The sequence below is a fragment of the Macrosteles quadrilineatus genome, unplaced genomic scaffold (genome assembly GCF_028750875.1).
Source record: "Macrosteles quadrilineatus isolate MER2022 unplaced genomic scaffold, UCM_ALF_1.0 Scaffold_1__1_contigs__length_201487025, whole genome shotgun sequence".
NCBI classification, from domain to species: Eukaryota; Metazoa; Arthropoda; class Insecta; order Hemiptera; family Cicadellidae; genus Macrosteles; species Macrosteles quadrilineatus.
The window spans coordinates 154,313,673-154,341,429 of NW_026542594.1; the positions used below are offsets into that span (position 1 = coordinate 154,313,673).

At 34.4% G+C, this 27,757-nt stretch overlaps 1 protein-coding gene across 3 annotated transcripts in view; it reads left to right on the forward strand.

Annotated features, from left to right (window-relative positions):
• The window catches only part of LOC128987824 (AT-rich interactive domain-containing protein 4B), a 47,217-nt gene that overhangs the window by 15,083 nt on the left and 4,377 nt on the right, over positions 1-27,757 (forward strand). The window contains exons 7-22 of one of the 3 annotated variants that reach the window (XM_054408861.1): positions 1,455-1,676; positions 3,286-3,365; positions 4,453-4,574; positions 5,533-5,670; positions 6,553-6,677; positions 7,430-7,562; positions 9,322-10,128; positions 10,699-10,883; positions 11,452-11,554; positions 16,927-17,085; positions 18,844-19,051; positions 19,261-21,518; positions 22,674-23,122; positions 24,724-24,845; positions 25,696-25,860; positions 27,579-27,683. In XM_054408861.1, coding sequence (XP_054264836.1) covers positions 1,455-1,676; positions 3,286-3,365; positions 4,453-4,574; positions 5,533-5,670; positions 6,553-6,677; positions 7,430-7,562; positions 9,322-10,128; positions 10,699-10,883; positions 11,452-11,554; positions 16,927-17,085; positions 18,844-19,051; positions 19,261-21,518; positions 22,674-23,122; positions 24,724-24,845; positions 25,696-25,860; positions 27,579-27,683 — 5,381 coding nt within the window. The remainder of the gene's footprint in view (positions 1-1,454; positions 1,677-3,285; positions 3,366-4,452; positions 4,575-5,532; positions 5,671-6,552; positions 6,678-7,429; positions 7,563-9,321; positions 10,129-10,698; positions 10,884-11,451; positions 11,555-16,926; positions 17,086-18,843; positions 19,052-19,260; positions 21,519-22,673; positions 23,123-24,723; positions 24,846-25,695; positions 25,861-27,578; positions 27,684-27,757) is intronic. The other 2 variants (XM_054408876.1, XM_054408868.1) reach the window with 2 other exon arrangements.

The following is a 27,757-nucleotide window of genomic DNA, read 5'->3' on the forward strand; positions in this document are numbered from 1 at the left end:
AGACGACTAATGGATTACGTTGGCAAGAAAAAAGTATTTAACCTCTAGAATATATTGTTATTTTATTGATGTAAAAATACATTTAAAGACAGCAACGTATATTTGCAGTGCTTTAATGTAGTTTTCACCACACTATGATGTTTCAGCTGTTTTACATACGTTAATTGGTGGCTGAATGTTACATTTTGCTGGCCATGCCAGCTGTCATCGTTATTCGGGGACCGAGCAGGTTTTTACATCCTTAGGGACGCAAAATCAGCTGTCCACTTACTTTCTTACAACACGAATGCATATTAAATACACATTCAGTATCCATAGCATTACAATATAATTGTTTTATTTTCAACGCTGCCTAGCAACTATTTATAATTATTTTTGATGATTCCTCAAATTATTTCTTCACATAACCTTAAAGTGTTTGTAGTGTTGACTATGTGTGCATTATTATTGCGGTGAATAGTGATAAATAGTTTTAATAGGCTATAGTGTGTTGAAAAATAGCGTTCGTACCACGAACCGAAATGGTTTTCGGCCCTAGGTACGAAATATACTATTTTATGAGTTTGTCATACAATTATTTACCGCACATATTGTATTTAACCGAGAACTGAAATGCAAATAAAGGGTGCTCAACTTTAATTAATTAATTAAAGCATTATCCTTTTTAAGCTGTTATTTTTAACATTGAAGTTTGTACTTAGCCAAACTCAAATCAATTAACTTACTTAAAATACCACGAGTACTCAATATTTTTGCGCAACATATTAATTATGCCTATATTTATTTGAGTACTCGTTCACATCATATCATATGTCCCCGTACCACACAATCGCGCAACACACATGCTAATGTTATCGTGTGTTTGACGAGCGCCAGCTTGTATTCATTGCCCGAAGTTGTAAGTAGTGTAGCCAGTGTAGCAGTGTAGCGACGGTAGCGACGTAGCGTAGCAGTGTCAGTCACGTGCACGTGGTCGGTGGGGAAGCGAGACAAGGAGAGAGAGAGAGAACGAGAAGGAATGTGCGAGTGAGAGCGATGCAGAGCTGGCCGCGGGGCGAGGGGGGAATGTGGGAGAGAGAGCGCAGATAGAAAAAAAATCCTACTATCGCGCGCCTACCGGCAGCTTACATCAAATACTTGCTCCCGAGACCTGGCTCACACTACTACCGGCCCATAAGCGTGGTCTGTCTTCTGTAGGTATATATAGTCAATGGTAATACCCAATGGTTTCTTTTCTGTTAATATTGCCATTTCAAGGAATAAAGCTGGTTACAAAACGTTGTGTCTTTGTCAAGAATTTCCTCTCCAATAATAACCTGTCTTTTATATTTATTAAAACTTTTTTATTTTCCAATTGATTATAGTCACTTTCATTTAGTAATCATTTTCACAACTTAAAATTGAGTTTTACATTGTGCCGTGATTTTATCTGATCATAATGGTAAATGTTACAGTGATGATAGCAGTGATGACGATGAGTCAATCAAGAAAGGCAAGCAGCCTAAGGAGGAAAAAGAAGCAGACATTGGGAAGGTGGTGTGTGTTGAAATAAGCGAGAAAAAGAAACAGAAGGACAACTGGTTCCCTGGACTAGTGGTGGCACCTACTGCTCAGGATACTGTCAAAATAAACGTCAAAGAAGACTATCTTGTACGCTCTTTTAAAGATGGCAGATAGTGAGTATTGTACTATGTAAACCTGTAATATAGAATTCCTGTAAAGAGTAGAAGACAGATTACAAAATGAGCTTAGCTAACATTTAATTTCTTTAAAAAATTACAATAGTTTTTCTTGATCTTAGATTGAAGCAAATATTTTCCTCAATACTGCATTTTCAAATACAATAAATTTGTCTCCAAAGCTTTGTATCAGTGACCATGTTTCCAATCCCTGCAATATTATTGGAAACATGGTGTCTCCAATACCAGTCGAGAATTCTGGGAACTTTGGGGAAAAGTCAGGAATTTTGAAAGGTCGGGAAAAGTTGTGAAAAAGTAGATTCAGCCGTAGGTCGGAACTATGCCTAATCTAACCCCTCAAAATTACAGATGTACGGGTCCCAAACTTTCAGAAAATTTTAGGGATCGTGTATCCCGATCATTGGGACGGGATTTTCTCGGCACATGATTCACTCCGATCATCGGTGATTTCGCCGCGTCATGAGTAGCCATGATGATGTTTCCTCAATCGCTAAAAATATTGTCGCTATCGCAGCTGACGATGACGATGTCTCCACGATTGTGAGAGCAGATGTTCACGATGATTCCGGGAACCCAGGAGATGCTGATATCTCCGTGATCGCGGAGATCTTCACGCTTCCTCCGTGACAGCGAGACATGTCAAAGATGGTGCTGTCAACGCGGGATATGTTAATGATTGCGCCGCAGGCGTGGGACATGTTGTATAAGGGTCTGACTGATGGTACTGTGACCAGAAAAAGGTGTACCGTAGTTACATGGAGAATGAACCAAGTTTTGGTATGGATTAAAAAAAATGGTAATAAAAAAGTTGGGAAAAATTCGGGAATTCCATTTGAGAAATCTGGTAGACACCCTGTGGACTATCTCTTGGTTTATAAAGAGAGACATTTCTAAGATTTTTTATCAGGGACCAGGAAACTGTTGAGGTTGCGGCTAACTGACTGTTTATTTTATTTCCAACTCTGTTGTCTGTCGTAATTACTACTCCAGGCTACTTACATTCTGAAACCCTTAGAAAATAAAATATCATGAACATTCATTTTCATTTTCCTTAGCCCTTTTATCTAATATCATATATTTTTTGCTTTTTATTATTTTTTTTTGCAAGTTCCACAAACTTAGCTTCTTGTGTTAGGGTTATTGTTAGATTCTAGCAATGCTGTATCATAATATTATGCTAAAATATTATCTTTTCAATAATTATTCCTCCATGTTTTGGTTCCAAGGACATCTTCTAGCACTGAATTAATCAAAATGGGTGACAACCATCACTCTTTTGTAGGTACTCCTATGAACATATTAACACCCTTGGTACATCCATTATTTACTTAACTCTACTTCTCCAGTTGATTATACACATTTTTGTTAATCCTATCTACTTGATTGGATTACCTGTGGAATTACACCTAAATTTAATGGTGCCGTATTGATATGTGACTAGAAAAGTGAAAATATTATTTTTCAATTTAGTGCCATGTAGACATTATTAGCTGAATATTGGATGTGTTATTGAAGTGTGGAGGAAATGAGTAATAAATAATGTTATTACAGTTACTAGAATTTCAAACATTTTTCTACTTTTCAGTTATACTGTTCCCAAGAAAGAGGCAACACTTTTTACCAGAGAGATAGGACAGAAAGTGGATAACAACACTCTAAGAACAGGTAAAACTCTACTGTTTGAACTATATCTCAATCATAGATCAAACATACTACCTTAGTAGTCCCCTCGGTCACGCTGTTTATATTACCAATTTCCCACCTCCACAAGTTATATAACCAAACAGTAACAAATCATGAAACCAACCCTAAAATAATGGATTTTTTTTTTCGACATGAAACATGAACTAGACACAAAATATGAGCTTCAAAATGTACAATGGGATGAGAAGTTAACTTGTTTTGATTAGTCTATGATCTCAATGTATGCTATTGCTGATTAACACAAAATGCGGCGTCAGTATGAGGTACATCTTTTTACTAAGCAGCGTCTGATTGACCAGTGTTAATAAATGTTTTGTTGCTTGTTTGATCCCTCAGCTAATAATGATCCCTCATGGTGGAGTTTGTCAGAAGATTAAATAATTTTAATCTCCTGACAAACTCCACCAAGAGGGATCATTATTAGCTGGACATTCTAATCTGATGATGTGCTCTATTACCGACATCACATAACAGCTGTAGTTAATAATAATACTAAAATTAATAATTTGAACAGACAATAGGTAACTTTAACGTAAACCTAATTAGGCCTATCACTATCTTAAATAAATATTGACCAAAATTGAATACAATTATAGCTTTCAAAACTAAAGAAATGTTTAAATTTAAATGCCGGCATCCCTCTTCCTATGACTAAAAAAATTCCTAAGTGCTCAATAGGACAAGGAATCAAGCTGTCTGTTATTTTACAATTTAACCAAATGAAGCACCAGGATATTGAATTAGGTATGTAGGTTTGTAAAGTATGTCTGATACCAGAATACAATTAGTAGGCCTACCAGCTACAGTAATCATAAATTTTTTGTAGTTTGAATTTTTCTCAATAGCTGTTATCGATCACGGCACCATAGTAAACATTTCCCGTAATCATGGACACATCATTACCGCCATCTGCAATTGCTGTGAAATTAGAACATTTTCTATAACTCAACCCTCGCAGACGCTTTGTGCAATAATATGGCCAAAGTAAGATATCAAGCTGCTTGCACACCTGTCTACACTGGTACAATGATTGTTGATTGTTTTACAGCTGTTGAGAAGGCCCTGCTGTTCCTGGACAGAGAAGAGTTGCCTCCTCACTGGGACAGAGAGCTGCTGTTTGGCCTCAATGAGATTACAGATACTGATTCTGACGGGGCTTTTGATTCTGATGTAAGTGCAAATTATTGAAAACTACAATGTATTCCTTTAAATTGGACTAAATTAGGCACACATAAAGTTAATAGAGGAAAACATGAAAGTATTACTGTACCTGGCATGGACATATTTAGGAATCATATATTATAAACCTTCTCTTAAGAGTATACAATTCCTAGGTCTTACTTTGCAAAGTACTGAACAGTAATACTTCCTTCCCTATCGGTTAAAACTGGGAAAATTTTACTGATTCACTTTTTTCTAGGACTTACATAGGTTCTCTTAGGCTTGAGTTGTTTATATCGTTGAGTCTAGATGGATAAACATAACCTGTAACAGCTGTTTTTGTTAACTACCGCTACAAAAAGGTGTTGACGATAACATCGGCAATTTCAAGGGCTGTAGGACAGAAACCGGATTTTCCCCGTGCATTGTGACCAACTCCAATCGATTTCTCATGGTTAAATATCCCATTACCACAAAAAAAATTAAATCCTCTGGACGAAAATAAAAGTTTACTTGTACACACGCTTGTTTTAGAGTATAGGATATAAAGCTTTGTTAAGATCACCATTTGATCATTATTTTAGTTAATGCCTTTTCTAATTTCAGTAGCAAAAACACACACAGTTTTATGTTTTTCCTGCAGCAGCCAAAACCTAAAGTAAACTTACTTACTAAATGACCACAATGTTGTTATTGTTAATATTAGTTGTTGTAGGTTTGTCTTTTTCTAGTTATGAACCTTTTGGGATACATTCAATAAATCAACTGGAAATTCTTGTAGTTTGCAGGTTTGTTGCTGCAACAACAGTGTTTTGGACTTATCGAATCTTACAAACAACTTAACGATCATAGTTTATTTTGTTAGTTTGTTCAATAGGTAGTACTTTTGAGTGACAGTATCCCTTCATAGTTTTTCATAATGAAGTAAGCTTTTTTCACTAGTTGTAATTTGACAATCTGTTCTCAGACGTCAGATGATGAGCCTCGTGAGGAGAAGGATCACTTTGTGGCACAGCTGTACAAGTTCATGGATGACCGGGGAACGCCCATCAACAAGGGACCTACTATCAACGGTCGAGATGTTGACCTTTACAAACTGTTCAAGGTTGGTTATGTTTGTTTATGATTAATATTTCTGTTATTGTGCTATTGGCATTTTTTTAGTTTTTGAAAGAGAACGGTATGAATCATGGTCTTGTTACTCTGTACATCATCCATCATAAATTAGATAGCATCAGTACAACAAACAACACCCACAACGACTCAAAGACAAATAAATGGCATCTATGTCTATGATTCAATCGTGCTCGGGTATGAACCAATAAACCTTCAGAGTGGAAGGCGATGTCTACAAACATTCAGCTATTCAGACAATCAATGTCAATATTATTGTACTGAGTTAGTATCATAAAAGGTCTTCGAAAGCTACTGAATCTTTATTACTGTTAGCAGCAGACAATGATAGCTCATACCTGAGTATCAAAAATGTTCATCTATTTGTCATAAAGTTGGTTTACAAGAAAAAAGTCTGCAATGGCTGTTGTCCCAACATTCAACCAGGTTTTTATAGATAATTGGACTTTTACTTATTGAAAAGAATCAGCTGGCAGTAGTCTGTAAAAAAAATTATACAATACATTCTCAAATTCATGTTGCACTTGTACTGTACTTGGATTAACATAGCCAGCGCTGGATTACCATTTCATTTAAGAAAATATGTAAATATTTAAAAACACTGTGCAGGATGTTACAGCAGAAATGATAAAAACTATTTTTGAAATGAAGAATTTTTAGAAGAAGAAGTTAGGCTAAGTTAATAATAATAAAGAATAGCATAAAGGGTTCTTTTGTGCCAGACTTATTCCGAATCAGCATAGATAAATGATCCTTTCCCTACTACCAGTTCTGGATGTTATCTCGCATGCCAAACTAACAACTTGTAACTCGAGTAGCTAACTAACTTTACATGTTAATATGTGATTGACAGGTTGTTCATAAGTTGGGAGGATACAACAGGGTAACTAACCACAACCAATGGAAGACTGTGTCTCACAAACTGGGATTCGGCCACAACCCCACATCTGTCAATTTGGTCAAGCATGCTTACAAAAAGTAAGTCACAACGCAGATTACTCTAAAATATAAATTGTTGGTAGGGTGGGAATTTTGCCGGAAATCTACAGAGGGGGATGAGTACACGAGTGTAGAGTAATAATTACTCGTTAGTATGGTTGAGTAGTTCCAACATGAGTCGAGTTGTTGGTCAGGAGCACAAAAAAAAGGTTTATCAGATGTTGGTTTACGAATTTATTACCAGGGTTGTCATGCAATTCCAATCCCATTTGACATTTCATCATGACAGTAATAGCTTTAAGAAAGCTATAAAATTCAAACAGTGTATGTTAATTTGCTGTCTCATACAGTAAACAACTGCCTGTTGGCAAAACTGGTAATGCTAATGATTTATACATACTTTGAGACTGGAAAGAGATTAATTTTACAATTTTATTTCATTACTCTTGGTCTATCTGGAAACAGAAGAGAGTATAAATGTTTAAAAGAATAGGGATGGGCTGTTTATTTAAGTTGGTTGTTGGTATTCCTACTGGTTTTAGCCAGAAGATGTCTTAGATGACCAATATGAATGAATTTTAATGCCCAAACATTATTGTTTCTTTAAAAAAATCATTATTATTATTAGACTTTACTGAACGAATTTCAGTTATTAGCTTTTTTTATGTAATTGTTTTAGTTAGTTTGTGGCCACATATTTTAGGTATGTTTTACATTGATTGCATCATAACAGGTTGGATTTCCTATCAGGTGTGGAGACATCAGTTTCTTGACTGCCCTTGTGTTTGCAGGTTTTTGCACAGTTTTGAGGACTTTTACCGCAAGTTGGGATGTACTATGGTGAACCATCCAAGAGGTCATCGCTCCCGTCATCGCTCCAATCGCAGCCTGATAAGGGACAAAGACAAAGCTCTGCCTTCCAAGGTATAGGAGGCTTAAGATTGGTGATGTTTCGGTTGCAATTTTTATCGGTTTGGCTTTTATTTTATTGGTTGTCGGTTTTCAGTGATTTTTTATTTGTTTTAAGTAGATAAAAATATCACCCGCTTATATTGCAGCTTAAGTCACACTAATGAAAAATTTATTTGTTTACAAAATATTGTTGGCATTCTTAGGTTTTTGCAGGCTTATTGTTGGTAAAACTTTTGAGTTTCACTAATTACTGATGGAAAATGCATGCATTAACTCTTGAAACAAAAAAAATAGGTATCTATATATTAATACGCAAGTAGGTTTCTTTTCACAGTCATAACTCGGTAACGGTTAGACGGATTTTAACGTTTGAGGTGTCAAATTAAAGGTATTTTCACGTAGATGTGCAAATATGTCTCAGAATATTAAGAAAGGGCCCCACTTAAGTACACTTAAGGGCTAAAGTTTGGAAGGCGGCGCTATCTGTTGACATTAGATCAAACTAATTTCCTTTTGTTTACAAATAACACATGGACGTTGTTTGAAATAGTTTATAAGGTTAACCACAGACCTCAGGACTTAAAACTTCCAGAGCGAAGCTAGAATTTATATTTTGTTTTCAATCCGTTAACCAAGTCTGGTTCATAATAAAGAGTTTCCTAGCAATACTAGACAACAAAGTGTTTGTAAGTTGGCGTCAAGAGAGGAATTGAGCTACATTAGGTCAAAAGCTCACTTTATAGTGTGTGGTTGACTTCTACGTGCTCATACCTCTCAGTCATATCAATTATTTTAGAGGGACTCTTTCATTAAGGTCTTGCTGTTTATGTTTTTTGTTTGTCCTTTTAATACAAGTTTCAGTTTTGCTCGATTTAGAGCAACATGTTATCTAGTTAATAATTATTACTCATTAATTAAGTACTCATTATGCACGTATCATGTCAGGACTATAATCTGTGATCGCAGAACTATTGTGATCATCTCCGACATTTGAACGGTATTGAACATTGAACATTTCCCGTGGGTCTTGATTATGTACTGCGATGACTAAAACGTCATTAATGTTTCCCATGAAGACATCCCGTTTTAAACGGTGAAAACCTAAAAACTCATTATCAAATGTGCCATTAAAAACAATTTTGTCATCATTATCCTACCCGCTCAAAAAATAATTTTTAATATCTGAGACATTGCCTTTTGTTCATGAATAATATTACATGAGTTTTTGGCTTAGCAACAGTTTACCGGATAACTAAAAAAATTTATATTTCAAAATTTTAAAATAAAAGGTTATTTAGTTGCCAACTACAGAAAATGAAAATAACAATGAGTACATGTTTGCTTCTTTTGATTTTTTGGTTATATTTTAATAGTCTTTATTTTCATAGTTCAAAAATATTTTATACACTTCATTCTTCTTGAATTGGCATTAATTTAGGGTTTTTAATGAATTAGAGTACTAATAGATCCAAATTTTTAGTGAGTTTCCTTTTTTCGACCTACAAGTTTTAACCTGTAATTTTTTTATTAATTTAGAACCTGGAACACATGGAGTTTTCCTTGAACTTTATTTTCAGTTAGTGCTGGAAACCCTGCTGTTTAAAGATCTTAACCTAAATGAACCATGCCTAGCTAAAGCCAAATTTTTATGGTGTATCATGTACTTTCCACTCTTTTCCATATATACTCCATGACATAACAACTCATCTTCTTTTTTTTCGGTCTACAATTTTCTGTGTACTTAAACATTTAAGTTTGATTATTTTTTCAGGAGAAACAAGGTGAAAAAGATGGTGAAGAAATAAAAGATGAAACTACAAGTGAATCTATTAAAGATAAAGATATCGTGACTAAAGACGATCTAAAACCAAAAGAAACTATCAATGATAACCCAAAACCTTTAAGAAAGGACTCACAGAAACTTCTCAGGAATGAGAAATCAGAGAAAAAAGATGAAACTAAACCCCAACCATCTGCTTCAAAAATTGTAGAATCACCAATAATTAACAAAGCAAATAAAGAAGAAAAAATAAAAAGTGATGACAGAGAAGAAAGAATAAAAATGAGGGAGATGTTGAGGCATGATAATAACTCAAAAGATGATATTAAGGCAGAAAAAGATACTAGCACAAAACCAGTTAAAGATGCTAAAAATGATGAGAATCAACGAGTATTTAAGGGAACTCGCAGAGAATTGAAAGATGGGAAAAAAGAAGAAAAAGAAGATGAAAAAAATAAAATTTCTAGTGAAAGAGAAATCAGACCAAAAAAAGTGGTCTCCACAGAAGTTCAAGGCCATGTAGAAGATTCTAAAGATAAGAAGTCACGAAGCCTATTTTCTAAAATTACTGGAAGTAGACGCATAAAACCCATGTCAGATAATAAAATACCCCGTGCAAACAAGCCTATGGGGTTGAATGCTGTAAGGCAAAAACGTACATTCTCTGAAAGGATGAAAGCCATGGTGAAAAAGTTAAAAATGAAAACTGGAGTCAAACAATTACGACAAAAATCACCTCTTTTAGAAAGCAAAGATTCAGAAGAAAAAAGAAAACCGATTTCTGAAGAAAATGTAAAGGTGGGATAGTTCCATGGTTATTCTTAATATTAATTTGTTATTTAAATTTGATCGATAAGTCATATTATGTTTGTCTTTATTATTTCATAAATTAGTCTTAATTAGGTTTCTAAAGTTGGAGAAATCCTGAGATAAAAATCAATAATGTTATTTTGTTTCCAATAACAATATACTTTTAAATATCCCTTTTTAATCATTATATCAATAGTAACCAATCACTTTGTTAGCCATTAAAGGGCTGAGGAAAAATTCAGTGAATTATAATAAATCAATATTTCTTTTGGCTATTAACAACTAATCTGTTGGTTAAATTGTATGCTTAGCCGAATGGTTGCCTTCAAATATGATGGTTGTTGGTTTGATTAAAAAAAAAGACCCAGATGCCATTTGTCATTGGTCTACAACATTTGTGGGATCAAAGTTGCCAATGAAATTTGGGCATCGAAATTTTACCTTCAGCTATCACATCATCCAAACATATGGCAAGAACGGTTCATGTCAGAATTTCTCGTGTCAGAATTTACACCTTATTAAATGTACAAAGATAAATTAATATTTTGTGGTTTCCAGACGGGTGTTCCTCAGTTGACCAGATCCAAATCTAAGGAAGAAGTATCAGCAAAGTCAGAAAAACCAAAGGCGACTCTTGAAAAGAAACCCTCATCCAATTCAATAACACCACATAGTAACCTAGATAAAAAACAAGGTCACTCAAAAAAGCGCAAAGATGATGATAAACCCACAAACAGTGATGAGTAAGTATCATCATAAGTACTCCAGACATTTCCTCAAACAGAATGGACAAGAAATATGTCATTTGATGACTTACTAATAAACATCAAACGGTTGTATAAGTTTTTACACGATTCCCGCTTATGTTTTGTTTGTAAATGTGGATTTTCGCTACTTTTCATACTACTGTAAATTGTCAGCTTAAACTTCACCCTAGTGTTATTTATAAATTTCCTCCCTTAAGATCAATTGTTTTGTACTTTGCTAATAGACTAGGCGTAAGACTTTCTATCACACACTCATACTAAGTATGAGTGTGTGATAGAAAGTCTATAGTTTTTGTTTTTACCCATAATCATTTACATAACATCAGACTGCTATAAACTATAAGGATAATACCTCTGCACAATTAATTGTGTCTTCTCATGCGTTTAGAAATTTATGACGCAAATACAACCCTAGTCTCTACTAGTGGCTATGCACAGTAGTAAATATAACACTGAACTACTAGAATTTGTTTGTTCTTTTTGCATTCTTGAATCAAATTATAGAAACAGAAACCTTTGTAACTAGTTTTTGTTTGTGTTTTAGAACTCTTGATCAGCTGCCAAATTACAAGTCAGTTGCTGTTGGTGATAAGTTGAAAGTTTACTACGGACCTACCCATGAATCCAAAGTTACTTATGAGGCCAAGGTAAGAAATTTGAGTGTAGTAATTATGTTAACAAATATAAATCATCCATTTTTCCTCCCTGGGGGGGGGGGGGTTGGGGTATTGAGCTACTCCGAGCTACTTCGGCCTGATGGCCTATTGTAGCACCCCAGATCATTCTGACAGCCCTAGGCTTCTGACATTGCCCAGGAGCTGAAAGACACCCAGTTTCCTCATCTCTGTAGGTTTCAAGTGCAGCCTTCCCAGAGATGTCAACCTTTTTTTTTTGGGCCAACGCTGGACAAGCCATAAGTGTTCTGAGGTTTCCACCTCATTTTCGCAGAAACTGCATTGGTCTGTCTATGACATCCCTTTAGTTCTGAGATGTTTCCTAATAGGTCCGTGCCCAGTTAGCATCCCTACTAGTAATCTGATATCCCCCTTCTTATTATACTTATTTTAACACTGCACCGTGGGTCCTCTAGTAGAGAAGTAAACTATTTTAATCAAATAATCAATTCTGAACAAGATGGTGTTTATTCAAAAGCTCATAATAAACAACAACTAAGAATTAGCTGGTTAATACCACCAACATCTCCCTCTTTAACTTTTTAAAGGACGAATAAATCTTCTATTGTGTCTAAATGGTCTTCCTTCAATTGATACAATGTAATTTCTCAACCCATCTAGTGATACTACTACTCCAGGCATTCAAGGTTCTGCTTTAGTCAATATGGTCTAGGTGCTTAAGTCTCATGCAGCAAGGTAAGCCCGCTGCTTATGCTTCAAGAACATTAACTAAGAATGAAGTTGCCTACGCACAAATTGAAAAAGTGTGTCTAGCTATTGTGTTTGGACTCGAATGCTTTGAACAGTATTTGATGGGACATGAAGATGTTATAGTTGAATCTGATCACAAGCCCTTGGAGGCAATATTCAAGAAGCCCTTGATATCAGCTCCTAAGAGACTACTAAGGATGCTTTTAAGACTTCAAAAATACAGCTTTTGTGTATAATACAAGCCAGGAACAGTAATGCATGTCGCAGACTTTCTGTCTAGATCACCTCTAAAATACTAGAGAAACAGTTGACGACCCAATTTTCCAAGCAGAGTTAGATAACAATTTGGACAGAACATAAATATTACCAATGAGAGGATCAAGGAGGTAAAAGAAGAGTTAAGCAATAATGCCCTGTTATGACAACTCTTGTGGACACAGTTAAAAGAGGGTGGCTTGAAAAGCGTACTCATGTTCCTCAAGATCTATAGGAATACTGGAGTATTAGAGATGAACTATCAGCGGTAGATGGAATCGTAATAAAAAGAGACTGTACAGACCAGACTTTAAAACAAGGGTCATTGTGAATCATGCCTTGTTTGTCTCTAATATGTAATTTAACCCTTTCAGACCCAGCACACTCATTTGTGTAGGTAAATTTTTAAGTCCTGACAACCTAACCAACACGATTGTGTAGGTTAGATGTTTATTTGTTTTTTTAAGTTTATGGATCTTTCTGTTGCTCAGACCTGTACGCATCTATTGTGTAGGTTGTATTGTGTAGGTTATGGAGATCAGCTGGGAATTTTTGTTCTGCAGTATGCCTTCATGTCTTATGGTAACACTGATTGTTTTGTTGCAATGTCACGGTTAGATAGGAGAAAGAAGAAACTGTTAAGGTTAAAGACTGTATTATTTATGTTTTTAAACGTATATAATGCTAATTATTGCTGAAACTGAAATGGTTAATATGGTATTATGAAGGTTTCGTCTTTAAAACAAACCTATTCAATAATTTTAGTATTAAAAATCTAGGTTAAAAATAGGGATGGTCAAGTGTCGAAATTTCGGGAAATTTTAAATCTCGTTACACGAGACGAGATTTCTTTTTGGCCGAGATTTTTATCAAGACGAGAATAAAAAAAAAAAAAAAAATAAAAAAAAAAAATTAAAAACGCCTGCAGAAAGTCAATGCAATACCCGCAATACAGGAGCGTGTTGTAGTTGCGTTTCCTTTGCTAAGGCGTTCTTATTTAATTAATTCTTTAAATGTAAATATTACTTTAATTATTTTAATAATATTACTTTAATAACATTTGAGAAGTTTTGTTAAGTGTAAGCAGTGTGAGGAATGTTTTATTACTGTACTATAAAAGTATAAAAAGTCAAAACAAGTAACTATTTTATAAAAATTAATATTGCTTTTATTTTATGATTTATTTTATTTTAGGATAAGTTGAACTCTATCCTAACTGATATCACTATGTTTTCTAATCGTAGGCATTTTTAATAAGTTAGGCGTGATTAATAAAAAAATGTTATGCTGATGTTTTTTAATAAAAGATTGTAAATATTCTTGCCTATTATCATTATTTTTGTATTTAAACAGTCATCTAACAATGTTACAAAATCAGGTGAAAATTTTGAACGTGCATTTCCCGTTGTGTATGAGAAGGGAAATCCCGTCTCGATCTCGTCTCGAAATTTTATGAGAAATAAAAAATCTCGTCTCGTCTCGAACTAAAAATCCAATCTCGTCCATCCCTAGTTAAAAACCAACATTTATTCAAAATTTGCTCAGGACTGAGCGGTCAAGATGACTAAAATTCCCGGGTCTGAAAGGGATAGAAAAGAATTTTGGGGCAGTAGCTCAAGCTCAAGTGCCAAATCTGTTTTTAAGGTCCAAAAAGAGATTATAAATATTATGACTTTTTCAAAACCCATACGGTCATGTACGTTATTATTTAAATAATTAACAATATTAACTCTACCTTCAACATATACAAACATTGATGTTTATAAAAAGAAACCTAACCCTTCCCGAGCATCTGATTCAGGGTGAAGCCCTACTCACTACGCGATCAATAATTTGGTTGGGTAAACAAAATTTATTTTTAAATTTTGTTATTTTTCCACTTCTATTGAATGGTTAAAGTTGATTATAGACACCTTTTTATTAGTTTTTTGATCGTATATATACGTCCAACGCTCTCTAAGGAATGCATTGATTCCTACGCCTAACGCTTGTAAATATTCTTTAGGGAAAACGTTAATTTTTAATAAACTGTTAAAAAGGTTAATTAAATTTAAAAATCATGATAAGAACAGTATGACTTCTTTGTTATTGCCAAAAGACAAAACACACATATCTAGATAGGTACAATAAAACATTGATTTGAATCATTCAATTTGAACATCATTTTTATCACCACAACACATTCTAATACACTGAATATATTTCACAAAACTTATCTCTCTAGATTTACTCCACTCAAGACTTCATGAACAGTTAATCAGACTGTCTTCGCGCGTGAAACAATAACATGAGAATGACTCAACTACCGGCTTTGTAAACAACAGATTTTATGAGATCAGTGATGCCAACCCACCAATCAAAGCAAACCATCTTTATTTGGACACAAATTGTATAGTGAAAAGTACAGTAGTGTATAGGCTGCGTCAACAATATAATACAACTTTAGACTAATCTAAGGATGAGGCAAAATAAACTTCTATTTTATAAAAACAATTTTTAGTAGAATACTCTTGATGGCTCCTTTAAAAACATTTAATGGTAACTCTTTAACCCTAACTGGTAACTTGTACAATTTGGTAGCAGAATATTTAAAGCTAGCTTGAGTGGTGGCATTAGGCACTGATCTATTCTTATATTATTAGAATTTCTTATGGCGTAGTTGTGCACATCCTTATTACAAAGTAAAAGATATAAATACAGTCTATTTAAGGGCATCACAGACAAGTCCTTCAGACATTTAAGACTAAATAAAAAAGAAGTTATTGCAACAATAATGTTAATTAATGGCCTAAGGTAACAGTAGACGGCCAAGAAACAACTTCAAAATACCTAAACAACATTTACATTTATTTACGTATATATGCGTCGTATGTTGTAGCTTGTGACCTTCAGTTTGAGTTGCGTGTACATGGCAAATGCACGCAACTGAATAGCATCGTTGGTGTATAAATACGGCTAACGCACGGGAAGGGCTAATATTTTTCATGAATGACAATTTTAACCATAGCTACCTAATCAGAAGCCGCAATATGTTTTATCGGCCCATCCACAGATAGACACTTTTTGAAACCTTACCCCTTACCCCCTCCCGCTTACCTTTTTGTTTACATGGGAAACAAGTTTTTATAATAAATTGCCAGCGCATATTAAATGTATCAATTCAACAGAGTCATTAAAAAAAGTAGGGATGGTCAAGTCTCGAAATTTCGGGAAATTTTCGGGAAATTTTAAATCTCGTTACACCAGACGAGATTTCTTTTTGGCCGAGATTTTTATCGAGACGAGAATTAAAAAAAAAAAAAAAAAAAAAAAATTAAAAACAGAAAGTCAATGCAATAACCGCAATACAGGAGCGTGTTGTAGTTGCGTTTCCTTTGCGAAGGCGTTCTTATTTAATTAATTCTTTAAATGTAAATATTACTTTAATTATTTTAATAATATTACTTTAATAACATTTGAGAAGTTTTGTTAAGTGTAAGCATTGTGAGGAATGTTTTATTACTATAAAAAGTCAAAACAAGTAACTATTTTATAAAAAATAATATTGCTTTTATTTTATGATTTATTTTATTTTAGGATAAGTTGAACTCTATCCTAACTGATATCACTATGTTTCCTAATCGTAGTAATTTTTAATAAGTTAGGCGTGATTAATAAAAAAATGTTATGCTGATGTTTTTTAATAAAAGATTGTAAATATTCTTGCCTATTATCATTATTTTTGTATTTAAACAGTCATCTAACAATGTTACAAAATCAGGTAAAAATTTTGAACGTGCATTTCCCGTTGTGTATGAGAAGGGAAATCCCGTCTCGATCTCGTCTCGAAATTTTATGAGAAATAAAAAATCTCGTCTCGTCTCGTCTCGAACTAAAAATCCAATCTCGTCCATCCCTAAAAAAAAGGGATGTCTATGTAGCTTATAGCCTATATAAGATTATTATAGTGTACAAGCTTTCCTAAATGGTAATTTTTGACCTATTTAAAATTCTTTTGTAAACCTTGTTTTACCTAGTTTTAAGATGTTTTGTAATCGAATTTTACCATTTCACCTGTCACTTGTAAACACGAGTGGTGACTTGTATGGTGGCTATTGTCTTAACGTTTATGAGAAAATACCTAAATCATTGACTTGACCCGAGTTTGTGGGGGGTATATAACCATTTAATATAAATTATCATTTATATTAATTTATCATTTATATGATAAATAAATTAATTATCGATATTATAATTTATATTAAAATATTAACTTTGACCAGGAATACCAGGTTTTGCTGTTGGTAAAACAGGGGAAAAATGTGTGAATTTTTTTCAGGAGTTCTGTGACTACCCTGTAGTCATAAAAGATGAGTGTTTCTAACAGTGTTGGGTTGTAGGTGCTTAACCTTAAAGAAGAGGACCACGAGACACTTTACCTGGTACACTACACAGGGTGGAACACCAGGTATGATGAGTGGATCAAGCGAGGTAGGATAGCAGACAACCTGAGCTGGTCTCCAGGACGGGCCAAGCGCACACGTCATCACCAGACCCAGGTACTGTCTCAATATTGTGATCCTTATGGAACAAGCCGAAGCCAATTATATTTTTAGTTCTGTCCAGTGCACTGCTGAGGTCGGGTTTTGTTTACAATTAGTTTCTTGTTATTTCAGTCATTTAAAACCTCGTTTAGCCAAATAAAACTATCTAATCATAAACAATAACTGGTCTCCTCCTAGTTAAATAACTAAACATTATAGCACAAATCATGAAAATAACCCTAAAATATTAGAAAAAAATTCCTTCTTCACTTGTGATCAGTGTCTACGTACATGAACTAGACACAAAAAACAAGCTTCAACAATTACAATGGCATGAAAAGTCTACTCGTGTTGCTTAGTCTATGGTGCTACCTGTGAAGTTTGTTGACATTGTCATATTATTAGTCTTTGTATGTTTTTAATTTTGTTTTAAGGAAATTTTCAACCCTGTGTTGACCTATGGTAAAAAATTGAAATTTAAAGCTAAAATATTAGATTAGAGTAGACTGGTGTTTTATCTAATGAATTTGTCCTAGAAATTTCAGAAAAGAAAATCGCTACTAGAATTAACTAGCAGTATAGTAGGCCCTACACTAATAGTATATTTAATGTGTCATCAGTTTAAATTTTGTTAAACAGCGCAATTATGTAGATTTTTTTCTCACCTTTTATGTATGCAGTACGAATTGAGTATGGTTTCTTTTTTGTTTTTACTGGTGTCTTACAGTTAATCCTTGCAATACAAGACAAATTATTTTAAACTAAGTTTTATTCGGTTTTTTAAAATCTTGTTTTAAAAAGAGGCTCTGGGATTCATATAAGTGTACACTCATGATAACATAGATAATTCTTTATTGCACTCTAAATGGGGAAATGAATAGTTTATAAAAAAAAACTCTGCTGGTTTTGATAGGACATTTAAAATAACTTTATAGCTAGTAGAATCATGGCCAATTAGAAAAGCCCATCTGAACTGAAATTTCAAATATCTGCGTAACACTATATCACTATTATTTACCTGAAAGCACAGGTAAATAATAGTGGTTCACTAATGGCTCACTATTATTTACCATTGTATTAACTTTAAGCGATAAGAACGACTATTAATGAGTTAATATTAAAACAGACTCTTTGATACAAGTAAGTTTATAAGTTATGCCTTATTTGAACATGTATTGAATATTCTATTGCAAATACTTGTTAAAAATAAATTGTTATTTAACTATTCTAGAAAGACTTGAAACTCTATTGCAGTGAGTGTATTCAATATTACAATCATGTATGTTTATGTGTTAAACAAATAGCACTACTCGTTAAGATAACACTAATAACTAACTGACAATGAAAACATCACCCATTTATTTCTGATTGAGCTACTTAGTAAACTTCTGAAATGTTTTATTTTTTTTTACAAATGCACCTGTTTTAAATAAAGTAAATACTTTTTTGAATTTATATAACCAAATCCCTTTGAAAATAATCAAAACTTTTTTTAGCTTCGTTACGCATTAAACATAATCTCACCTTAAAAATAAAGTTAGTTATAATACATTAAAAACTTAAAATTCTTGTTGGAGTATTTAAAAAATATATTAGTCGAATTTATATGCTTATTTATGTATTATTTTAACCAAACCTCATAATATAATTTTGTCTATTGGAAATAACTACCTTTCCCATCTTAAACTATATTTACAAACATTTTAATTATAAAATATTACTATTAAAGGCAATACAACTATTTTTCTGTGACTATAATGTTGTTGTGTTCAGCAGTCTCAGTCCCAAAGCCGTGTGATGAAGAGGTCCAAGAGTGGAGGTGGTGGGGAGGGGAGTGGAGGGGGCGGATGTGGTCGCTCTACCACACCCTCGTCTGTCACGTCATCGTCCAGTCGCACAAAGAGTCCTGCAGTCAGCGGTGCACCTCGCACTGCCAGGTCTCGGGGCCGTTCCCGCCGCGCCTCTGGACATACGCATACAGGTAACAAAGACACTGCTGTTTGATTAGTAATAGGTTGTTGGACCAAAATATAGAATAATTTTGGTTTGATATTTAGTATTGAAAATTGTTCTTGCTTTTATATAGAAAGATACATTTTAGAATTCAATTTTTTTTTTTATTTTTTTTTATATTTACACTTTTATTAGTTGATATAGACTGTAGGCTACAAGAAATATTTTTTGTTACAGATTTGTCAGAATCTGAGGGAGATGATGACTATGAAAGTGATGATCTAGATGTTTCTAGAGGTCCAGGGAGTAAAGATTTGGATAGTGATGAAAAAGAATCAAAGGACACCAAAGAAATGTTGTTAGAGAAGATTAGAAGTCGCAGCACGTACAGGCGAAGGTTGGAAAGCGGCTGCGAGAGTGAAGATCCTAGTAGGGATCCTACTGATGCAGACAACAAATCGAAGAAATGCAAGGTAGAAAGTGAAGAAGAAGGGCAGTTTGAAAGGACCAGAAGCAGGAGTGAAAAGCGAAAATCTGAAGAAGTATCAAAAGTCAACGTTACGTCCGAGGATATTAAAAAGGAAGGCACAGATGGATACAAAAGTGATCGATTGAGGAGTAAAAGAAAAGCTGTTGAAGAAAAAACTGATAATACTGATGAAAAAGACACAATACCCGAGAAAGAATTTAAAGCTGAACCAAAGGTTGAAGACACTAAGCCCCTGAAAGTTACTGAAGAAAAACACAATAGAGACTCCAAACAATTGATCTTGGAATCAGAAAAAATAGATTCTGAAACACAAGAAACGGATAATAAGAAAAGGCTTAAAAGAAAAGTGGATGACTTACCATTTGATGAAGACTGTAAAGAACAATCAACAAATGAAAGGAGAAGAAGTAGGCGAGTCACGCCTAGAAAAGAAGATCTAAAATTCCATTCTAAAAGTGAGGAAGAACAATCAAGAGGAAGGGAATTTGACTTAAATCAAATAAGGTCAGAGTTGAAAGGTATTAATCCTAGTGGTAAAGTTCCCATTGAAGCTGTCTCAATGGTTGAAAAAGAAAACGAAAATGATGATAAAGTAAGTGTTGAAAGTTGTAATACAGAAGAAGAAGAGACTAAAACTATAAGTTCAGAACAAAAACGTACAATACCTGAAGATATATATGAGTTTAAAGAACCCGAACCATTTGAGTTTGAAGTTAGATCTAAATGCAGTGAAGATAAAAGCGGGAAGATTCAAAGACGAAGTTTTGGGCGAGTATGTGAGGAACCTAGTTCAGTTACCTTAAGTCCTGTTAGAAAAAAATTAACAAAAATCAAGTCAGAATCACCAAGTTCCTCAGACAGCAAACAAGATATCAAGAAACCTAATCCAAAGTCAGAAGATTCAACAGAAAACCCTGCGGTTGAAAGTGAAAATGTCACGAATGAGTCTTTATTAAAATTGGAAAAAGACAAACCTGTGCCACCTTTAAGCCCGGCTGAAAACCCCAACGAAGAAAGTGATTATGATTCAGAAACTGAAGCATCTGAAAATAAAACAAAAACAAACAAAGGTGATGATGTGATGCAATCTCTTAGTTTGTTCGATGACTTGCCTGAGGAGAGAGAGGGAGGAGGTGTAGACGAAGATAGTGAGGATCGACTGGTCATTTCAGAACCAGAAACTGAATCAGAGTCACAGGGGCCTCTCTTTTCACATCAACAGAGGGATCATGAAGACTTTTTCCCAACCTCAATCACTCAATCTTCTTCGGTAGAAAATTCTCAGAATAAATCTCCCTTTTCTGGATTTAACGAAGGTTCGAAGGACGGTAATGAAAGTAAAGATGGTAGTATAAAAACTCCAAAGGAAGACAAAGATGAAGAGGAAGATCCCATAATGAGTGCTATCCAGAGGGTTCAGAGGGCATTTTCACAATCTCCTGGTGATGATGACAGTAATGACATTGATTTACTATCTGAACTACCTGATCCAACACATAGGAAAGACAAAGACTCTATATCATCTATAAAAGAAGATGAAAATTCAAGAAGTAGTAAAGAAAGCAATGATTCTCAGAATGGAGATAATATTGAGGATCAAATGTCACAGTCAAATGAGGATAGTGATGATAATATCAATGATCCAATCAAAATTGACAACTCAAAAGTGGTTGAAGAAATAAATATAGAGAGCAGTGATAGTGAGGCTAGTGTATCTAGTGTTAGAGATGAAACTACCAATGTCCCAAGTGAAATGGAAAGAACAGAAATTTCATCAACTATTTTAAAAGATGACACTGATAAAGCTGATGAATCTCAAGACACAAGTGTTGCTGATGAAGAGGAAAAGGATTCTAAATATGCGGAGTCAGAAGAAGAAAGTGACCAGATGCCTCAAGACAATAATGCCAATGAAGAGAAAGAGAGCGATGACAACTGTTTAGTCAAAGAAGATTTAACTGAAGATACTCAAAGTGAAGCAGCAGAAAATACCAATGATGCTAAGGTAAAATTTTGCATTTATTTAACTTTATTATCTTTAAAATATATTCAATGTTTTTGTTTTGAAATTGTGGTTTGGTTACTATAAATTAAACAAATTATTATAACCATTTAACATAACAACAAACAAAATGCCTGTTGTGGTAAACTTGCAGGCCTACGAACTTGGTAAAACAATTGACAACCAATAAACAGACTCATCTTTGATGATATAGTGTTCACGTCAGTAAAATAATCTTGTCACCTTAATGCAGGGGATCAGTTTTTGATGTTCTAAACTATCGCAATTTAATTAGTAGGTTTCAATTTCTGAACATTTCTTAATTGGTTGATGTATGTAAATCCAATAATACAAACCTTAAAAGAAGCGACATGTTTATGGAAAATAGTCTGACTCGAATTTCCGCTGAAATGAGCTTCGTGCGGCCGCCACTAGGATGCGCTCACGCTACTCTATCTATCTCTTTCTTTAAGCCAATTCTTTGTCTCACACTTTCTCACTCAGTCATTTGACTTGGCCGCGTAGGTTGACCCTTGTATGTTGTCACGGCAACCATGTGTCGTCATAGCGACTAGCCCATCAAGCACTCGCACTGCGTTGTATATTACGATACGAATAGCTGTGTTAGAAAGACAACGCGATAGGTGGTAGTTTGTCTCTTTCCTATCTCCTCAAAATTACGATCGATAATCATTGCGTCTTGACTGAGCTGAGGTTCGTGCTTATCAAACCTCGAATGCATGAACAACGTAGAATTGTGATAACAATGTTTTCAATTACAACCCAAATTAAGTGTTTTTTTTAGTTTTGACTTAGTATTAAAAGCTCGGCTCGAACTTCGAGCTTTTTCAAAATGCCTCAAGCCGAGCCGAATAATGAAAAGCTCGACCAAAAAGCTTGAAGATTCGAGTACTCGCACACCCCTACTGCAAAGGTTGTCATTCTTTTCCCTCATGCAGCATGCATGCTATATACAAAAACGGCCCTTACTTAAAAAAACAACCCTTGTATTTTCAGTTTTACAGTTCTCAATTTATTATTGTCAGATATTATTTAATGAACTTATTAGACAGTGAATATTCAAAAAGCTAAAACTAAAAATTGAGCTTTGCCCATCGGTTCTTGGTGCTTTTACATATGTTTTTTTCTGTTGTATAGGAAGAAGTTACAGAAGAGCTGACCCAAGTAGACTTAAACGAAGAAGTAATCCTAGAGGCTGAAGTAACGAAGAAAGATGCAGATTCAGAAAATGAAGAAGATGGAAATAATGATGAGGAAGAGGAGTTTGATGAAAATGTTGAAGAGGTTGTCGAAGAACTAAATGATCAAGACACCAAAGAATCTGAGGTGAAAGCGGAAATCGAAGAACCTGAAAGTAACCTGGAGAGTTTGCTCTGTGAGGAAACAATCCCTGGAAGTCCTGCTCCATCTTGTACAGTAGCTGCAGAAAACCCTACCTCAACATCACCTGAGCTGCCGTTCGCTAGTGCTGCAGTTGTCTACAAGCCACCCCCTGCTGCAGCAATACTGCCTCCGCCGCCACCACCACCCACCCCTCCCACTACACCAGAGAGTAGTCTCTCGCCCATATCCAACTCTCCCGTAGGGTAAGATATCCCATTTTGACATTTATCACTTAAAACTATCATTATAATTTGGCACTGTATAAATATAAATACTGAATTGAAATCCACAAGCAGCGATCGCAAAAGACGATCATGATATCTACTTACCCAGGGGAGATATTCAGGATATAGTGGTGATTGCGGAAGATGATGGTGATGATTGTATGACCGGGAGAGATGTTCAATAATTTGTTCAATCCTATGTTTTTTCCTTCGTGATGGCATTATTAATATTATTCTTAGGTTGTCGGTTACTCATCACTAAAATAAATTAATCACAATTTACTAAAAAATGTCGAGATGTTCAATATTCATCCATGGTTGCGGAAAATTATGATAATGTTTCTGTGACCAAGGAATGCCGGGAACACACTCACTTTACTGCTGAAGATTTTTGTCATACATTTCGGTATATGAGGCAGGCTATACTAGTGAAAAAATGCCCGTGAACATGTTACCTAGGAACATGAAAACCTACCTAGTTTTTCTTACAAGGTAAGGAGATTCGTCGCATGTGTATTCTCCACTAACATGTTACACGGCGACGCTCGTGAAACTGATACTGTAGCGGGGCATTTCGACTGATGAGAGTGAATACACTTGCTTACGATGTAAGATTTTTTTCACAAGTAGGCCTATTTACTAGTTTCAAAATCGATTTAGAGTTTTCACTTCAGTTAGTATTGTCGTGTTAGAGTGTTTTGTGAACGTGTAGTTATTGTTTATTTGACAACACATGTGTTATTATAAGCTGTCATTCTAAAAAATTAAAGAACTTTTCTTAATCCTGTCTTAAGTCAATATACATTTTCAAAAGCATCATAATGCAGACATTTTTCCACTAATGGATGTTACCAACACCTAAGTTTCTGCTTGTTTTGTGTCTCACCTCCATCATCGCGCACCAACAACTAAATTTTTTATGTAATGAGTGTGGGGGGACGTGCATATCTTGGACTCAGATAGTGTGGATTGCTTCACCTTACCTTGTAAGCTGAGCGCTGGCCCAAAAAACTTATCTCAAAGGTAAGGCGAGTGTGGCATGGTCAAACCGTTCCACATGCATTGCCTGTGAAAATCCTATAAACTCCGTTGACTTACCTTGTAAGTTGGCAAATTACTAGTGTTTTCCTGACCGAAGATATTTAGGATCTTGCACCGATCGTGCATGATGATGTAGATGTCTCTGCATCGCAGGAGATGACCTAAATTTTACCTCGAGTTCTGCTTGATTTAAAATCTCAGACTCTCACACCTTTTGTTACAATAATATTTTCTCATGGACATTTTGTTTGTAAAATCTTTATTTACGTTTTATTTGTTTTTAATGTGTTGAGAAGGATATGAATTGGCTAGTTGAATTTGTTTTGCTGCTTGATTTTTTTATTCACTTCAAAAAATCCTTATTACCCCAAAATTACTCTTTGTAAGGACATAAGACTGGGATTGGTGTAGTATATCCAATCCATATGGAACATTTTGGTAACATTTTTAAAAAGTAGTATTGGTATTGGTATCGAAAAATTTATAAATGTTGGTATTGACACATCCCTAGAATAAAATGTGTACTGTTCATTTTGTAGGGAAAGAAGTGGTTCATCTCCTACACCTGAAAATGGAAGCATAAAGTCTAATCGAGATTCTTCTGAGGTGGATCTAGAAAAATTTGCGAGTGTCACAAAAACTGAAGCCTATGAAGAAGGAGGTAATGTGACCATTGTTTGATTTCTTTCTACAAATAATCTCAACAATAGATTTTTCATTGTTTGTGCTTCTTGTTTATTGGGAAAGAAGTTTATTCACTTAAAATTTCAATTGTATCTACATTACAGTTGGCTGTAGTTGATGGCCTGTTTCAATTGTACAAGGATTCAAGGTACATGTTATGCTCCCAAGAGATTCTTTAAACAAACATTTCAAAATATAGATAAACAAACTGATTGCAGATATAAAGGTGTTTGTTAATAATGTCAATTGTTATTTATTTATTATTCTATTAAGTAAACAATAAATTAAATAGAATGTATATTTATAGTTAGTAGGTAGGTCATACATTCAATCTACATAATTATATGAAAAGAAACTCAAATAAACCTTAGAATTCCCACATGCCTCTGTCTTGGTCTGATATAGATGATTGAAATAGATTTAACATCCTCACACATTAAAAAAACAAAAAAAGTAGAAAATAATTTATAAATAAAAAACTTTGTTTAAAACAAAACGTTTTTAAACGCACTAAAAAGTAGAAAATAATTTATAAATATGCGGAGAGTATAAATACTTGTAAGATTTAAAACCAAAAACGTGGGGTGCATGCAATTGATAGTAATTCATTAGTTCAATAGGTGAAGGTAATTGTAAATTATCTATTGCATGCACCCCACGTTTTTCGTTTTAAATCTTACAAGTATTTATACTCTCCGCATATTTATAAATTATTTTCTACTTTTTAGTGTGTTTAAAAACGTTTTGTTTTAAAAAAAGTTTTTTATTTATAAATTATTCACATTAGGCTTAAAAAAAAAACTAAACTAGATTCAAATGTTGTTTAGGAACCCATGGAACAGCTGGTTCTTCCAACTCCTCCAATAAGAAAAGTGGTGCAGTAGAAGAAAATGAATCTCAAGTAGTTAAAAAACGAAGACGAAGTGTAAAACGAACAGAAGAAAACCCAAAACGACCTAAACTATCTCACCGTAGTCCCAGACACAATAATGGTAAATTTAGTACTTTAAATTTGAACTGTATTATAAACTAAGATGCACTTTAATATCATGTATGATGCTTGAAACCTATAAATATGTAGGCTATAGGACCATGACTACTAGATTATGGAGGTTTGTGGATTACTTGAGCAGTTATTATAAATATTTTTCACATGTTTATAACATTAGGTTGAATTTGAATTGCTTGGAATGGGTTAAACTAACTTTAAGTTTTATTAACGGCGACAAATTGTCAACTACAAACTACAGTTTACTTAATAACAAAGTTTATTGAACAGTTAAGAAAAAAGAATGTTTACCAAAGGAGAAATTGACTCTACACATGGAGACTAGATCTTTTACATACTTACAGCTATAATTCTTGTATGAAAAGTTCTTGTTAAAAAATCTCAGTTGATCTCAGACATGCACTGTGGTTGCGATACTCCCTGGTGTGGATTAACTAATGAAAACTAATGAGTACTAGGACTATCCGCAGTACTATCCTGATAATTAGACAAATTCGTTAATTACCTGGCAAAATGTGGTTCGGATCGGATTCCACTATAAACTGTAGGTCCCTTAGTTGCCATTGGATGTATGGGCTATTAATTAACAGTCCTGTCCAAAGAACATGTGGGCCTTAAAGTCAGTATCAAGACTACAAGATCCACTCATCCTACACTTATCTCCATTCATACTTGGCTTAAAATACCTACTTTCGAATGGTCGCCGTTTCAAGTAAAGTATTTATGTATTTTAACACTAAGGCACAACATGGCTGAAAATGTATTTCCTTGTTCACCTTAGTAGGTCTACCAAAAATCAGGGTGGCCACAACTGGGAATTCTGGGAAAACCGGGTAATTGTGCTTTTATTTTGAAACTCCACCAGAAAAAAACCTGATTTTAGTCTGTGGCCATAGCAAAATTGAGAAAATCAAGGCATCACCTTCCACGGTAACAGCAAAATCAAGAACATCTTCGGCAGTCTCAGTGAAATTGTATAGGCTACATGTTCTGCAGTCACAATAAATTCTAGAAAATCTTCCTTGGTCTCAGTGAAAAGTGAACATCTTCCACATTCATGGCAAAATGGTAAATGTCTTCCACAGACTCGTCAAAATCATGACCATCCTCCCAGGCTACGGCAAAATCATGAACATCTTCTGAGATTAAGATAAAATCGTGGACATTTTCGATGGGCTATTGTTTTTCCAAAATTGTAATTTTTCAATCCTCTATCTTCACAAACACTTTCCATGGTTGTGGAAATATGCGCTCAGCTCAACTCAACCTTAGCTTGGCCCCATGATCAGTTTCGGTCCAAACAGAACCCTCATGCCAACTGTTGGCTAGACCCGTTCTGAAAATATCAGGGAACTACAGACCCCCAAGTAAGAAGGTGCACTTGGTGACTGGGAATCACAAATTTTTCCAGGAGTTCTGTAGCCACTCATCTAAAACTTTAAATAAATTATTTGTTACTGAAAGTATAAGCCTACGATTCATTTACATAGTAAAACTGCACAATGGTTAACATTTATTAAACTCATCTTATAAAAAGATAGGGCATTTGCCAGGAATTATTAAGGAAATTGACAGGAAAGCAGGCTTACCTTTAAATTTAAATTTAAAGGTAAGCCTGCTTTCCTGTCAATTTCCTTAATAATTTATTAAACTCAAGCTTTCAATGGAATTATGTCTATCGTGTAAATCTTATGATTTCAGCAGCTAGTGAAAGTGATGATGATACCTCAGAGAACTCACTGGATCTTGTTTCTTTGAATTCACGTTCTCCTAGGCCATCAAAATACAACTTCTTTGTTCAGTTGGGTGAGTTTGTTATAGTTAACTAACGCTTAAATGTAAAAGCAGCAATCATTTTGTTTTTGTATTAACTATGAAAA